The sequence below is a fragment of the Notechis scutatus genome, chromosome 6 (genome assembly GCF_049901735.1).
Source record: "Notechis scutatus isolate UNSWTSFEM ecotype Mainland chromosome 6, rNotScu1.2, whole genome shotgun sequence".
NCBI classification, from domain to species: Eukaryota; Metazoa; Chordata; class Lepidosauria; order Squamata; family Elapidae; genus Notechis; species Notechis scutatus.
The window spans coordinates 4603009-4620108 of NC_142014.1; the positions used below are offsets into that span (position 1 = coordinate 4603009).

Below are 17100 nucleotides of genomic sequence, written 5' to 3' on the forward strand. Positions count from 1 at the left end.
ATGGAGGAGACTGCCTGGAATTAAGGAATGGAACTGTAATTAAAAGGAACTTACAGTGAAATTTTAACAAGATTCCTCAAAGATACATTTTAATTGAAACTTGGCAACAAAATAATAGAACCCCAGGAAGAGAAAGTGGAAAAAAGAAGCAAGTAGAAACAGCCTTGGATTATTTGGATTATTTGGTGATTTTTGGTTTTTGCATCTAGATGACTAAAATTAACCGGGTGGTTGTTTAAAAGTTTTTAAAACGGTATCACTCTTAGAAGAACTGAAAACGGAACTTTAAAAATGGAAAGAAGATGCACAAGAAGGGAGAAGTTCTTTTGGCTTCGTGTTTCAATTCTTAGAAATGGAGATCTGGAACTATGAGAAGCAACAAGAAACGCTTGCAGAACAAGAAGATTGGGACAAAGAAGAAGCCATCTTTAATGATCAAATAATTTTAAGTGGGGGGAAAGAAAAGGGGGGAAAGAGAGTGAAAGGTTTAAGACTAGAAAAAACAACCAAAAAGAAGAACAATTTGAAAGATAAGTATAATATTAGAAAGCAACAGAAGAGGGGATTACAGATGAGAGAGTTAGAAGTAGAGAGACAAGGGGGTAAAAAGGGGAGGGAGAAGAAGAGGGGGAAGAAGGCAAGGAAAAGAAGTTGTAAAAAACAGAAACAAGAAATGGAGAAACAGAGAAAAGATATAAGGATTGTAACCATAAGCTTGTTTAGAGATAATGGGTGAAAATTTAATTGCAAAAGGGATTCTGCAAAGGTACATAAGATAGCATTGTTATATTACAAATAAAAATAATTTTAGAAAATATGATGATGGATAAAATATTTACTGTAATGTAGTGGGATGTTTGTTAATAAATAAATGAATTAAAATGATTGAGAGAATTAAAAGGGAACATTTTTAATTATTAGTAATGATTTATAAAAATATAAGTGAGAAATATGGGAAAAAATAATTAACTATGGAAAGTTTATAAGTGTTCCCAAGGAAGTATGATATTTAATTGAAAAGAAATGTTAAAGTTGTTAAGATTTTTGGAATGGAATGTGTGTTTTATTTACATATATATATAATTTTTTTCTTTTTAAGAATATAGTCTATATTTTAAGAATGTACCAAGCAGAACTCGATTTGAAGTTATGTATTATATTGAATGCTATAATCTTAAAGGTATACATTGAAGCTTAAATAAGAGTTTGAATGGATAAAATTAAAGGATATAAAGGTGTCATACTCTAATTGGTAACTACAGGGAAAAATTTGCTTAATAAGAAAAGATAATGTGAAATTGAAACAGGACAGACAAAAGTATAAATATAATGATTTGAATTGAGATGAGATAATTAAAACAAAGTTGAGAAAATTAAGAGGGGAAAAACTATGTAGAAAATATAAAATGGTAATAAGATATAGAATAGAATATAAAAATGAGCATGAAATTGAGTTTTGAGTCTGTATGAAGAAGTGATAACCTGGGACCATGCTATTTTCAAAAAAGATGTTTTATTTGCATTTTGTTTTTGTGAAAACCCAAATAAAATTTTCAAAAAAAGAAAAGAAAAGAAAGAAATGTCCAAATGCCATCTTATTTGGTCTTGAAGACACCAATGAATCAGATGACATCATCAAAGTTCGCAATATCAAAAGCAACCCAAATACAACAAGCATCTCTCCTGAAGATATCATTGAAATAACCAGAGATGGCCGAGTTCAAATACAGTGATGGCTCTGTGGCCCCAAGGTTTTGTAGAGTTGTTTGCAAAAAATCATCCGAGGGGATTCAGTCCCAGAACCAGATGGAGGAAACCCCTCAGGCCCCCCATTCACTCCTGCCAGGTTCGGCCGAAGGTTTTGCCCACCACCCAAAGCACTGAGACCCCCCCGGTGCCTGGACAAGGACAAGGTCTCTCCTCCTGGGCCTCTATTATCCCCCAAAGAGAGAGGAGCCAAGTGGGGGGGGCTCCCAGGAGCAAAGTCCCCCATCATGGAGGGGCAGGAACCAGGATGGGGGGCCCAGTTCAGGGAGGGGGGAGCTTCCCAGGATCAAGAGGGGCTTCTGGAGGGCAGGAAAGGCCCCTCCAGTCCGCCCTTCTCTCCCCTCGGCAGGGGAGGGGAAAAGGGACAGTGGTTTAGTTTAATGTCATTGTACCTTGTTCAACGAAATCTTCAGTGCACATAACCATGAAAATACACACACATCCTTCACCCTCCACACATTGAACTGCAACACCCACCCACCCATGACACCACACCAACACCGCACTATACAGCAGAATTCAACAGAGCTCCTGCTCTGGGATAGAAGCTGTTTTTCAGCCTATTTGTCCTCATTTTTATTATTCTACACCATCTGCCAGATGGTCATAGTTCAGAAAAAGGGTTCCCAGGATGAGATGGAACTTTGAGAATATTTTGAACTTTCTTAAGGCAGCGGAAGCTCTAAAGCTCTTCCAAAGAGGGGAGAGAGCAACCAATGATCCTCTGGGCAATGACATTCACCCTCTGGAATGCTTTCCTATCTGCCCCGGTGCAATTGTCAAACCATACAGAGGTGCAGTAAGTTAAAATGCTCTCTATGGTGCAGCGGCAGAAGGTCACCAGCAGTTTCCCATTCAGTGGTTGTTTCCTGAGAAGTCCCATGTAGTATAATCTCTGCTGGACCCTTTTGACCAGGGCTGCAATGTGAGCACCCAGGTCAGCTCCTATTTTAGGGTAACAGCCAGAAACTTAAAACTGGCTTGCTCCACTCGGTCTCTATTGATAAGCAAGGGCTGGAGGTCTGACCTGTTCCTTCTATAGTCCATTATAAGCTCCTTGGTCTTATTGGTGTTGAGGACCAAGTTATTGTCTCCACACCACGAAAGCAACTGGCCTGTGCTGTCCAGACAGTATATAGTTAATTGGGAATTGGGAGCTGTCCCCTTAAGGGAATGTCTCATGGGAAATGTAGTTAATGCATCATGGGAAATGTAGTTAATGCATCATGGGAAATGTAGTTCATGTCATGTGGTCCCATCTGTAATCCTGATTGGTCACTGAATTGACCCTTGGTCGGGTCGGGGGAGTTCCCTTTACTCTTGCTTGGACCCCAGCAGCGTGATGGAGTCTCACCCTTTGCTCCATCATTACGGGATGAAGATCACTATACTATGACTATACTATACGTCAGCTATGCAAAGATTTGGACATTAGATGAATCTCGACATAACTGTGAGTTATACCTTGAGGATGCCTTGTGATGCAATAAAGAAACTTTGTATGGAAGCCTTTGTAGAGTTTGCCTGACTGTCTTTATATTCAGCTAGCAATTTAAAGACAGAACAGGGTCCACCTCATCTCGATAGGCAGACTCATTCCCCCCCCCCATGAGTCCCCCCACCACCCAGTTCCTCAGACGTTCCTCCCCCCAGCCCCATCTTTCCTGCCCCTCCCTCCTTCCCCGAGTCTGACGGGAGAGGGTCCCACTTGGGGCCAGAGAGAAAGTGGCTCCTCTGCTGACTGACAGGCCCAGCCTGGAATGGTCTGGACGGAGGGAAACCCGCTCAGGGTCCCCCGAGTACCAGCAGAGGGGAAGAAATTGGGGGGAGGGTCAGAGAGACCCCCAAAGGAGGTGGACGGGTCTCTCCCCCTTGTCTTTCCATGGGAACTGAGACTCCCCTGAGGATTGTTCGAAGTCACCCATGGAGCTTTTCTTTTGAAGGCAGGATTAGAAGGGAAGGAAAGGAAATCAATAGGAGGAGGAAAGGCAAAAGAAGAAGAAAAGGAAGATGGGAAGGAAGTGAAGTCAATAGATAAGGAAGGAAGGAGGAAAAGGAATAGGAAAGGAAAGGAAAGGAAAGGAACGGGAATAGGAAAGGGAAACGAATAGGAAAGGGAAGGATAGGGAAGGGAAGGAAAAGAACGAAAAGGAGGAAAGGAAAGGAGGAAAGAAGCAGAAGAGGAAGATGGGAAGGAAATGGAGTCAATAGGTGAGGAAGGGAGGAGGAAAGAAATAGGAAAGGGAAAGGAAGATAAAGAAGGAAAGGAAAGGAAAGGGAAAGAAGGGAAGGAAAAAGAATAGGGAAGGGAAAGAAGGAAGACAAAGGAAAGGAAAGGGAAGGAAAGGAAAGGAAAAGAAAAGAAAGGAAAGGAAGGAAAAAGAATAGGGAAAAGAATAGGGAAAGAAGGGAAGGGAAGGAGGATCCCAGAAGGAACCAGCATGGTTGCACAAAGACCCCCGATAACCTGAAAGAAGACAAGAGAGACAAATATCAAAGGCAAAATCAGGGAGACGCAACTAAAGCAGAGCCCCCATTTTTAGGGAAACCAGGAAATCGGAGGCTCTGAATGAAAGAAGCCAAACGCTGAAAGGAGTAGAAAGAGATTTCTTTCCAAAGGAATGGGGGGCTGGGGGCGGCAGGGACGGGGGCACCCTGGATCTCCCCGGGAGAAGCGCTCGGGGAGGTGGGGGAGCAGTGGGGGGAGCCCCTGAGGAGGGGAGGGGGAGCCCACCCTCTCTTGGGGGAGGGGGTCAAGTGTCACCCCCTCCCCACCCATTTCCCTGCCAAGAGCTCCCAACTCCCCCAAATGCTCTGAAAGGACCCCCGGCCTTCTCTGCACCCCCAGTCTCTCCTCTGGGGGCAGTGGGGCTGTCTGTCTGGGAGGGCGGGAAGGGAGGGGCGAGGGGGACAGGGGGACAGAGCATTTGGGGGAGGGGTCTGGGCAGGGGGCAATCCCCTGCCAAACTCTATCCGAATCCAGCTCATTGGAGGCCGCTTGACCAGCGAGGAAGAAGCCAGGCCCAGAGAGGCCCCTCAGCTTCGCCCAGCTGGGCGGGAAGGTTGCCCGGAAGCCCCCAGGGGAAGCTGCTCAGAAGCGGTTGCCATTGCCTCTTTCCCAGGGCTCCAAGATAGTGGCTGGTCCAGAGCCTCCTAGCTGGCTTGGCACCCCAGGCAGGACTGGAACTCAGGGCCCCCTGGGATTGAACTACCACCCCACCTGACTGACTCTTGTGAGATCCACACGACCCACTGAACCCGGTCTCTTCCCCAGTGGCTGCATTCACACCTGCACCTTTTAACTGTGATGACCCAAAGAGGCGTGGCCCAAAGGCAACCCAGTCAGGTAATCAGTAGGAGTCCCTTTATTAGCTCCAACTTTGCCCCCAATGTCGTGGTTACCTTCTGGGCTGGAGGAAATCTCTCCCAGGAACAGCCTTTGGCTGCAGAGAATCAAGACCAAAACGTGGTCAACAAACACTGTAACTAGAAGTCCAATCAAGGCAAAATGAGGTAATTAGTTCAGCAGGGCAAGAGAAGGAATTCCAGACTTGAAGGCACGGCAATAACTCAACATGGTTGGGAAGACGCCAGGAATACAGATAAGCAAAGTCAACACAAGATAAACTCACATTTACTCCCAGCAGACACTGCACTCAGCTTGCATCTCTTTTAAACTCTCTTCCCAATGGAGTGAGCCTGCAGGGCTGGTACCTCAAACACCCCCCTGCCATCTCTTAGTGGCAGGGAGGATGCTGCAACGGCCATAAGGGTCATAAGTCACTTGGTTCAGTGCCACTGTAGCTTCTCATGGTTGTAAGTCGAGGACTGCCTCTTTCTTGAAACGATCGGTCTCTCTGGATCGAAACAAAAGCTCCCTTCCTCCACCTGAATGAATTCACCTGAAGAAAGATGGGGAACCTCTTGCACCGTCTCCAAGATTTTAGGGCCTCCCCAGACGAGCGTTAAATCCCATCCTGAACTCTGGATCGCTTTCACTTGCTTGGTCTTGCCCAGCCACCTGGGGCCTGAGACCGTGTGGCTCCAGGTGTTTCTCTGGATACACCTCAGTCTCCTTCGCCCTCTCACTTTCTTCCCCTCCTCAGTTAAGGTGGCTGACATGCTGGAAAGCCAAACACGGTCCCTGGCAGGTTTATCTCAATGGAAAAGGACTTTTCCCACAACCAGTTTACCTCTAACACAGGAGAATTGTAGATCTTCTGAGAACGGGATGAAAAGAGAGAGTCTGCTTTGCAAGAAGGATGAATCTCCCACTCCAACGATGTCTTCTCTGTAGTCTGGTGACTTGTCTTGGGAACGGGGAAGACTCCTCTGGCTGCCATTTTGAGAGGGTGCCCAAAGCAGATCCCCTCCCCAAATTCAAATAGGCCCCTAGCCTCAAAAGGTTGCCTCAATCGGGGTCTCCCTTTCCTCACCTTCCTTCTGATGTGCAACTCACATGGAGCTTTGCTTTTTCTCTCTCCCAAGTGCAAAGAGCTGATGAACCCAGTGAAAAAGTCCCTGAAGCATCTGGATGAGCCAGAAAAAAGCCATTAGAGAGGAAGAGCAGCTGGAGCAAAGTCGGAGTTGCCTGCTCAAGGTAGACCACATGGCTGAATGTTTGAAAATCCACCCTGAACAGGAAGCTCTTGAAGAATGGAGACGGTGATTTGCCTGCCCACCAATTCTGCAATCTCCCTCTCTCCCCCCTCTCTCTTGTCCAGATGTTGCAGTCAGATTTGTGAGTCAGGAGTCTTTTTCAGTTTGGAGGTCTAGGGGAAGAAGAGGCAGAACCTGGGGATGGAGTTAAAAGAGGAATCGCCTAGAATCTCTACATAGCCACAAGCAAACAGTCCAACTCCCCTTGAATACCTGCTGCAATGCCTCAAATGAGATGCCGTCTCCAATTGTTGATTTCCCCTATGTGGAAATATGTTGTTAAATATGAATGTTAAAACAAAATCCACATTTTAGTCCAAACCCCTAGAAAACCACGATACCGGCATTTGCAGTAGTCAAGAAAAGTAGCAGATTGGTCATGCCATGCTTGCATCAAACTCTGCAGACTTTATCTTGGGAGTCTTCATCACTCAAGTTTGAAGTAAGACATTTTTGTGTAAGAGGGAACTTTTGGGCCCCAGAAGAAAGCATCTCTCCATCACTGCTTCTTTGGGGGCATCTCTTTCCTCCTGCATGAAAAGTCTGGGCTTCTGGCCCAGCTCCTAAAAAGAGAAAATTAAAATAGCTGTTCACCTCCTTTCAGGAATCTATGGGTATTTGCCTCCAAGTTTATTGAATTGAACACCAAGAAAGTACATAAGTGTCAGTCGGTGCTCCATTCAAAATCCAAGAAAGAAATACTTAGACTCCATAAATTAGAGAAAAGAATTCTTTTACTGAAAAAGAAGCGGTAGCATCAGTAGGATTCTGAATCTGAGAAATAAGGCGCGCAAATCAGATATACAAAGTGATGGAATTGTTCCCACCCCCCATAGTTCAAAAGATTCCTCCAATTAAAAGTTCGGAATATGATCATGTGGACATTTTCAGGTGGTGATGAGGCCTCTGTCCGTTGACCTTGACATATTTTGATAAAGGTTTGCAGCTGCAGAGAAAAGAAAGCTAAGCGAGAAATAGAAACCTAAAAGCAGGAATCTATGCTCCCCCCCCCCACTCCTCATTTACACAACACAAGAATGTAACACCTCCAGCTCTCTTCCCAGACATTAACCCCACTCCTCCCCCCGTTACTTATGGCAGCCAAAAGATGCAAAGCAGTAGTAGAAGATCTTGAAGGCTGACAATAAGTTGTACAAGATGACTAGCAAAAAGTAAGGCCGGGAACAGAAGGTAAGAACAGAGGGGTGTGTGTGTGTGCGTGCGTGTGTTGTGTGGTAGAATGAAAGGGATACAAATATAAATAAAGAGAAGGAAGGAAAGGGAACATTTTGTGCAAAAGAAAACCTCAGGAACGAGAGGAATTCTGGTTGAGACGTTTAGGCGGGACTGTGCTCTTCGTTTCTTTCTTTCTCTTTCTTTCTTTCTTTCTTTCTTTCTTTCTTTCTTTCTTTCTTTCTTTCTTTCTTTCTTTCTTTCTTTCTTTCTTTCTTTCTTTCTTTCTTTCTTTCTTTCTTTCTTTCTTTCTTTCTTTCTTTCTTTCTTTCTTTCTTTCTTTCTTTCTTTCTTTCTTTTTCTCCTGGCTCTGCCATTGCTGTGTTAAGAGCCAGGCATTGGGTTGTAGAAGAGAGGAGGAGAAATCCTATCTTTAGGAGAGGGAAGACTGTCAATGCTCAGGGGACACAGGTTGGGGATCAAAGCCGTGGAGTCTTCTGGACACTCCTTGATGGGATTGGAATTCTCGGTGAGTCTCCAGCTCCTTTTGCTGGACTTGGCCCTTTATTAATCAATCAGAATAACAAAACATAATCATGGAGGGAAAAAAACTGATCTCTATGAATATAAATGGATTGAACTCAGCTACCAAAAGAAGAAATTTTTTTCACAAATTAGAGAAGTTAAAATTTGATATAATTTGCTTACAAGAAGTACACATTAAAAAACAACATGAACAATTACTGACACGACCAAAATTAGGGAAAATATTTACTTCCCTGACTCACTGTAAGAAAAGAGGAGTGGTTTTATACATTAAAGAAACTATCCCAGCAAAACTGATCCATACTGATGAAGATGGAAGAGTATTAATGGTTGAAATAGTGGATAATAATACAAAAACACTCCTGGTTGCAATTTATGCCCCGAATGATAAACAAGAAGAATTCTATAAAAAATTACATATGAAAATAATTGAAGTGGACTATGCTAATATAGTTATGATGGGAGATTTCAATGGAATTGTAGACAATAAACTGGATTATACAGCGACAGCATCAAGACAAAATAGAAAGACTCTCCCCAAATCCATTTTCAAAATGATAGGTGAATTAAACTTAAAAGATATATGGAAAGAAAGAAATGCTAAAATTCAACAATATACTTTTTACTCAAATAGACATTTATCATGGTCCAGAATAGATATGATTTGGACATCAACAGAATTAATATCTAATATTCAAGAAATAAATATTGAAACAAGTACATGGGCAGACCATAATCCAATGACAATTAAATGGAAAGGACAAAAAAGAAGATCTAGATGGACATTAAATAATACTATTTTAAAGGAAAAAGACTTTACACAATGGATGGAGAAAGAATTGGCTTTCTTCTTTAGTGAAAATAAAAAAGAAGATACTTCAATACAGAATGTTTGGGATACAATGAAGGCATATGCGAGAGGATTAATAATAGACTATACAAAGAAAAAGAACGTTAGGAAGAGGCAAACCATCAAAGCTTTAGAAGTTGACCACAAAAAACTGGAAAAAGAATTACAGAAAATGCCACAGAAAAAAGATATTAAACTTAAAATGGACATAATTAAACATAAAATGGGTCAGATAGAGAAAGAAGAATTGGCACAAAAATTAGAAGTGCTAAACAGAACTATTTTGAAGATGCAAATAGGCCAGGTAGATGGTTAGCATACAAACTGAGAAAGGAGAAAGAATCAAGGAAAATATTACAGTTAATAGACGATCAAGGCCAAATGTGCTATGGTGACAAGGAGAAAAAGGCAATTATCCGAGACTTTTATAGACAACTATATAAACAAGAGGATATTGATGAGGAAAAAATTAAACAGTATTTACAAAATGCTAACCTACCTAAGATACCTGAAGAGACTGAAAAAATGTTAGAAAGTACTATAACAATGATGGAACTAACCGAAGCACTCAACAGACAGAATAATGGAAAAGCACCAGGTCCAGATGGGCTTCCAGCAGAATTTTATAAAACACTACAAGAATCGTTGAGCATTCCATTGCTAGAAGTCATGAATGAAGTTATGTCAAATAAGAAGATACCTAAAACTTGGTCAGAAGCTTATATTACACTTATCCCAAAAGAAGGGTCGACCCATTACAAATTAAGAACTATAGACCTATTTCTTTATTGAATGCAGATTATAAAATCTTTGCTTCAATTTTGGCAGAAAGGCTTTAAAAAATACTTAAATAATTTTATTCATCCTGATCAGAATGGATTTCTGCCAAAGAGACAAATCAAAGACAATATGAGAGTAATTCTGGACACCTTGGAATATTATGAGGCGCATCCTGAAAAACAAATGGCTTTGATATTTCTAGATGCCCAAAAGGTATTTGATAATGTGAACTGGAGATTTATGTCACTACTACTGGAACAGATGGGTTTTGCCAGAAAATTTATTCAAGCAATAGAAGCCATATACTATAAACAAACGGCAAAAGTAATGATAGAGGGAGAACTTACAGACTCTATTAACATAAGAAAAGGCACAAGACAAGGATGCCCATTATCACCTTTGCTATTTGTATTGACTTTGGAAGTGTTGAATAGAAATATTAGAGAGGACCAAAATATAAAAGGAATGAAAATCAAAAAGGAGGAATTTAAACTACAAGCCCTTGCAGATGATTTGGTTTTCATTTTGGAAGATCCTCTAGAGACAGCTTTAAAACTATTGGAAAAGATAGAGACGTACGGTGAGATGGCTGGTTTGAAAATAAATAAAGATAAAACAAAGATTCTGACAAAGAACATGTTATTAAGACAAAGAGAAGAACTGGCAGACCTATTGAAAATTCAAGTCACGAACAAGGTTAAGTACTTGGGGATATATTTGATGTCAAGGTGTACTACATTGAAAGAGAACAATTATATTAAACTCAAACAGCAGATAGCATTTGATTTGAAGAAATGGGAAAACCTACAACTGTCATTAATAGGCAGAATTTCAACAATCAAGATGAATATTTTACCCAGAATTTTATATTTGTTACAAACAATACCAATTAGGCTTGGCAAAGATTATTTTGAAGATTTAAATAAAATTGTGTTGAAGTATATATGGCAAGGTAAGAAAGCAAGAATAAAATTAAAACTTTTACAAGATGCTAGAACTAGAGGAGGATTTGGCCTTCCTAATTGGGAGCTGTATTATCAAGCTGCAAACTTGATGTGGGCCAAAGAATGGATAACATTAAGAAAGACTAGATTGTTGACACTAGAAGGACATGATTTATTACTGGGCTGGCATGCTTTTCTGTGCTATAAGGCAGTGGTCCCCAACCTTTTTGTACCAGGGACCAGTTTCAAGCACAAACACTTTTTCAAGGACGGGGGGGATAAGAATCCGAGTTTGGTGGTTTGCTTGCAGACGTTTCATTACCTGACTAGGTAACATCTGATGTTGTTACCTAGTCGGGTAATAAAACGTCTGCCAGCAAACCACCAAGTTCAGGAGCGCCTCGGCCCTGCCTCCCTCAGCCCCATCCCTCAGGTGTCTCCCTCCCTCCCTTAGGTGTCTGCCTCGTTCCTCTCTCAGTCGCTCTCTCGCTGCTCCACCAGCCCAGGAAGAAACTGCTTCAAAGAAGCGGGGGGTGGCTTTTCCTGTCGCCGCAGCTCCTCCGAGCGCCCGTTTACCCCCACCCCCACCGCCCGCCCGCGCGCGCAGTTCAATCCACAGTGCTCCGTTCTGCCTGCCTGCCTTCTTCGTTTCAGAGCAGCTTCGGCTGATAAAAAGAGGCGAATAGTTATTATTCTCAGCGAAGCTGCTCCGAAACAACCAAACAGGCAGGCAGGCAGAACGGGGCACTGAATTGAACCGCGCACGGGCGGGCGGGTGGGGGTAAACGGGCGCTCGGAGGCGCTGCGGCGACAGGAAAAGCCACCCCCGGCTTCTTTGAAGCAGTTTCTTCCTGGGCTGGTGGAGCAGCGAGAGAGCGACTGAGAGAGGAACGAGGCGGGAGGAAACCGAAGCTGCTGAGCCAGAGAGCAGGACAGGCTTCGGTTGCTTCCTCCCTCCCCTTCTTTCATTTGTGTCCTTGATCCCTGATCCCAGCAGCATTCACCGAAGGCGAAGAAAGCCGCCATTTTTTTTATTTTATTTTTCTTTGCGGCCCGGTACAGAGTGCTCCACGGACCAGTACCGGTCCACGGCCCGGTGGTTGAGGACCCCTGCTATAAGGGAACTAAATCGCAGGGCTATTTTAGAAGGCATTACATACGGGAGTCTTTATGGTTAAACTGGGAGAAAATTAAGAGACAATGCTATTTGAAAATCCCAGTTTGGTTATCAACTATTGAAGCTTTTTCTTATCCTATAACATACAAGAAGGAACAAACAGTTAGATATGGGGAAATATTGGATGAAAAGGGTGAACTTAAAACGATGCAAAATCTAGAAGAACAAGGTATAAAGATGAATTGGTTTTCATATGCGCAAATACATTCAAGGTATGTTAAAGATTCTAAAATAGAGGGATTCTATGATAAATTGACTGACTTAGATAAGATTTTGACAGGTACTGATGAAAAGGTGATTAAAAAACTATATGGTTATTTATTGGAAATTAAACTAGAGGAAGAACAAGTTAAAGAAACGATGATTGCTTGGGGAAGAATTTTGGATATGGGATTGATTTAGAGAAATGGCAAAAATTGTGCTCTCAAAATTATAAAATGACAATGTCAACAGCATATAAAGAAAATCTGTATAAGATGTTTTACAGGTGGCATTTTCCCCCGACAAGAATAGCAAGAATGTTCAAGAATAAATCTGAAAAATGCTGGAAATGTCATCAGATACCTGGCTCATATTACCATATGTGGTGGACTTGTGAGGACGCTAGAAAATATTGGACTAAAATTTGCATATGGTTGGAAAAAATGACAAAGAAACATATAGATTTAAAACCAGAGATTTTTTTATTGGGAATCTTACCTGATACATACAATAAAAATCTGAAATATTTGATTGTAAATGTATTGACAGCGGCTAGGATTGTATTTGCTAAAAATTGGAAGAGTGAGAAAATACCATCACAGGAAGAAATAAGAAAATATTGGAATGTGCTGAAATGAGTAGATTGACATTTGAAATTAGAGAACAAGAAGATAAACAATTTTATGAAGTTTGGGGACCTTTTCTATCAATGGCTAGATAATAAAATATAATAATAGAATATTTAGAATTTTAGGAAACAATGAATACATATTTCTTTTTTTTCTTTTATACTATCCTTATAAAATTTTATTAAGATAGACTTGGTATGACTTTATTATTTGCTATAAAATAAATTAAGTAAATTATAGTTATCTCATTAAAGTATGAATTAACAAAATTATAGTCAAATGATTGTTTAATAATATCAGGCTATATAATTGTTGATTGATAATATGAGTTATTATGTAATATACCGTATTTGCCGGCGTATAAGACGACTTTTTTGCCCTGAAAAACATGCCTCCAAGTGGGGGGGTCGTCTTATACGCCGGGAGGACTCCGACTCCCACTTCGAGCTTGAGTTGCAGCCGGGAGGGAGGCTGGGGGGGGGAGCAGTGTGTGTGTGTGTGTGTGTGGTGGGTGTCACTCGCCACGCGCTGCGTAACCTTTCCCCCTCTTCCTTCCTTAGCGGTGTGGGGAGGAGAGGATTCGAAGATCCTCACGTGTGGCGTACTTTTCTTTTTTTTTTTTTCTTTTGCACGCAGGTTTTGCATGCGGGCGGCTGTAGGTTAAGGATGGGGAGCCCCGGGTGGGTTATCAGGTTTTACGGTGCTTCCAACATGTGCGAACGGTGGGAGAGCGGAGAAGAGAGAGAGCGAGCGCCCGCTGTGTGAAATCTTGCCGTCAAAGCAACACTGGGGGAGGCAGGGTATAAATTTACCAGGTTAATGTAGCAATGGTGATTAATGCCCAGAACATTGTTTGCGGGTATTGGGGTGTGTGTGTGTGTGTGTGTGTGTGGTGGTGGTGAGGAGAGGTTGTCCTTTGAATGCGGAAAAGTAGGTGTGACCTTGTGTAGGAAAATAAAGATATCCTTTTTAGCGTGTTTGGCTTCTTTGCCTCCCTCGTTCGTTTTGACGTGGAGATAATGGCCTTCGAGGCGGGAGGGAAGAAAACGGTAGCTGGATCATTTCAAATTTCACTTACTCTCCTGCCTCACTTCAATATGTCTGAGCGACTCCAGATACTGGAAGACTTTTTGAATGAAAGTGTTACCTCCATTTTTTTTTTTAAAGAGGGCCACTTGGGGAAAAAAAAAGATTCTAAGGAATTCCTTGTTTCTTGATTAAAGAGAAGGCATTTTCAGTGTCCGGGTTTTTGGTGTGTGTGTGTGTGTGTGTGTGTGTGTGTGTGTGAGAGAGAGAGAGAGAGAGAGAGAGAGAGAGAGAGAGAGAGATCAGCTGTATTGAGAAGAGAACGTTTCCTGTGTTCTCATTTTATTTACAACATATTTTACGCTTAATGGTAAGCAATGAAAAATATTTTTGAAACTCATTTCTAAACTCCATAGCTATTTGCATATTCTTGGTTCAAAATTGGATTAGCTCATTTCAAAATTGTCCAAAGCAGAAAAGTGCGTCAAAAAAAAAAAAGTGCAAAAGTGGAAGGTGTGTGGAAGAGGGGTAGTCTTATACGCAGTATATAACAAACTCTATATTTTGAGTGGAAATGTTGGGGGTCGTCTTATACGCCCAGTCGTCTTATACGCCGGCAAATACGGTAACTACAATGGAGACTATGAAATGGATGCACAAAAAAAAGTGATAAACCAACCGATACACTGTCTGTAAACTCATGAAGGAAAGATGATGTTTTTATGTTTTATGTGTTTTTGTTTGTTGTTAAAATTAATAAAACTGTTAAAAAAAAAAAAGAAGAGAGCTGGAAGGGACCTTGGAGGTCTTCTAGTCCAACCCCTGCTCAAGCAGGAGACCCTATAGCGGGGTGAGATTCTACCGGTTCGGACTGGTTCTGTAGAACTGGTTGTTATGATTCTGCAGTTCGGAGAGCCAGCAAATCGTGCCCCTGGCTGGCCCGCCCCTCTCCACCCTCCCCTCCCAGTCTTTATTGCGCCTGCCCGACATCACTGACTGTGCCCTTCCCACCCAATCACTCCTGAAGGAATCTTCAGGTTCTTTTTCCCTTCCCGATGATCAGCTGTGCCGGGGTCCCCTCGCTGTCTTACTGCTTTGCCCAGGATGCTTCCCTGAGGCCCAGGAGGCAAAAGGGGGCATGGGATGTGTATGTATGCTGCGTGCTCCACCCTGTGCTCGGTTTTGTGCCTTCTTGGGCCCCAGGGAAGACTTCTGGGAGCAAAAACGCCCCCCAGGAGGCTTCCCTGAGGTCCAGGAGGCCCAAAACAAGGAGGGTGCTGCAAAGAAGAAGAAGAAGCCACGCCCACCCAGCCACGCCCACAGAACTGGTTGTTAAAACAATTGAATCCCACCCCTGCCCTATACCATGTCAGACAAGTGGCTGTCCAATCCCCATTGATGGACTTATACCCTCTTCTTCTTCAAGTTGCCTGCTGAATGCAACTGTGGGGGTCCCTGGGTGCCAAAAGGCTCGCCTAGCAAACGTTGATGATGAAAACATTTTGGGCCACAATGAGGAGGTGGGCGGAAGAAAGCCTGAAAGCTTTCACTTTTCTTTCTGTTTGTTTGTTTTCATCCTTTCCTCTAGAAGAGGCCCTCCAATATTCTCCAGTCATCTCTCTCCCCAGCTCTGGTTAATAAGACCCAAATCATTGTTACTGTTCGCCTTTTGAGATTTCTGGCGATGTTTTCAGAAGAAGAAGGAAGAGGCAATGAGTGGCAAGCGGCTTCGTCCAGAAACTCCTGGGCCTAGCCGAGATATTCTGAGATATTCCGATATCTCCTGTCTCCTCACCCTTCCCAGATGCATGGACACCCACAAGAGAACCACCCACAGCCAAAGAGAAGACATTGCAGCCAAGCAGGTGAGCGGTTATCAGGCCCGGCCCAGATTGGACCTTCAGGAAAGAAAGACTCATCTCCATTTGCAGTCGAGTTGCATCCAGTAAAAGGTATGCTTTCACTAAAGCCAAGTGGTCACAGCGAAAGCAAAGCTAGATCTGAGGATTCCTGCATAAACCCGGTAATCTTCCCTTTTTTCTCCCTGGTCATCTACAATCATGTCCACTGAAGGCCAATCATGCAGATAAGGAAGAAAAGTATTTATTTAAAAATATTTTAGGGAGGAAGCAGGAGAATCCCATCTCTTTGCTCACTCACGCCAGACCAACGCAACACTCTTGTATCATAACAAGCAAATATCTGCATCCAGTGGCTACACCATTACGTCTCCCTGCTGAATGGGTGTTGCCCACCATGAAACTGGGATGAAAAGGGCAGAGTTGGACCATGAAAATTAAGGAAGGAAAAGGGAGGGAGGGAGAAATGAAAGGAAAAGGGAGGGAGAGAAAAGAAAGGAAAAGGGAGGGAGGGAGAAAAGAAGGGAAAAGGGAGGGAGAGAAAGGAAAAAGGGAGGGAGGAGAAAAAGGAAGAAGGGAGGGAGATACAAAAAGGAAAAGGAGGCAGGGAGAAAAAGGAAAAGGAGAGAAAAAGGGAGGGAAGGAGAAAAGAAAGGAAAAGGAGAGAGAAAAAAGGAAAAGAGGATGAAAAAGAAAGGAAAAAGGGAGGGAGGGAGAAAAGAGAAAGGAAAAAGGGAGAGAGGGAGATAAGGAAAGAGAAAAAAGAAAAGGGAGGGAGAAAAGAAAGGAAAAGGGAGGGAGAGAAAAGAAAGGAAAAAGGGAGGGAGGGAGAGAAAGAAGGGAGGGAGAAAAAGGAAAAGGGAGGGAGGGAGAGAAAAGGAAAAGGGAGGGAGGGAGAAAAGAAGGGAAAAGGGAGGGAGGGAGAGAAAAGAAAGGAAAAGGGAGGGAGGAGAAAAAGAAGGGAAAAGGGATGGAGGGAGAAAAGAAAGGAAAAAGGGAGGGAGAAAAATAGGAAAAAGGGAGGGAGGGAGAGAAACAGAAAAAGGGAGGGAAGGAGAAAAGAAAGGAAGAGAAAAGGAAAAGGAGGAAGAGAAAAAGGAAAAAGGGAGGAAGAAAAGAGGAAAAGGGAGGGAGAGAAAAGAAAGGAAAAGGAGGGAGGGAAAGAAAAGAGAAAGGAAAAAGGGAGGTAGGGAGAGAAAAGAAAGGAAAATCGAGGGAGAGAAAAGAAAGGAAAAGGGAGGGGGGAGAAAAAGAAGGAAGGGAGGGAGGGAGAGAATAGAAAGGAAAAAGGGAGGGAGGGAGAGAGAGAAAAGAAAGGAAAAGGGAGGGAGGGAGGGAAGTCGGCTGAATCTGCCATTTAAACCTCAAAGCAGCCCAAGGTTCCCAAAGGGACCGTCCTCCTCCTTCCTCCTGGAGCCTCCAAAGTCAGCCCCCAGTTTGGAGTGTATCGATAAGAGCCTGATCCCTGATCTAGAGAGAAAGAGAGACT

The 17100-nt window shown here is 42.9% G+C and overlaps 2 protein-coding genes across 5 annotated transcripts in view; both read right to left on the minus strand.

The window, feature by feature from the left end:
• Nucleotides 1-17100, minus strand: part of LOC148130100 (vomeronasal type-2 receptor 26-like) — a 178207-nt gene that overhangs the window by 136028 nt on the left and 25079 nt on the right. The window lies entirely within an intron of this gene.
• Nucleotides 15238-17100, minus strand: part of LOC148130102 (uncharacterized) — a 2050-nt gene continuing 187 nt past the window's right edge. Inside the window, exons 2-3 of the mRNA XM_087969054.1 lie at nucleotides 16041-16974; nucleotides 15238-15495 (exon numbers count right to left, since the gene is read on the minus strand). Coding sequence (XP_087825180.1) covers nucleotides 16049-16974 — 926 coding nt within the window. The 3' untranslated portion in view covers nucleotides 15238-15495; nucleotides 16041-16048. The remainder of the gene's footprint in view (nucleotides 15496-16040; nucleotides 16975-17100) is intronic.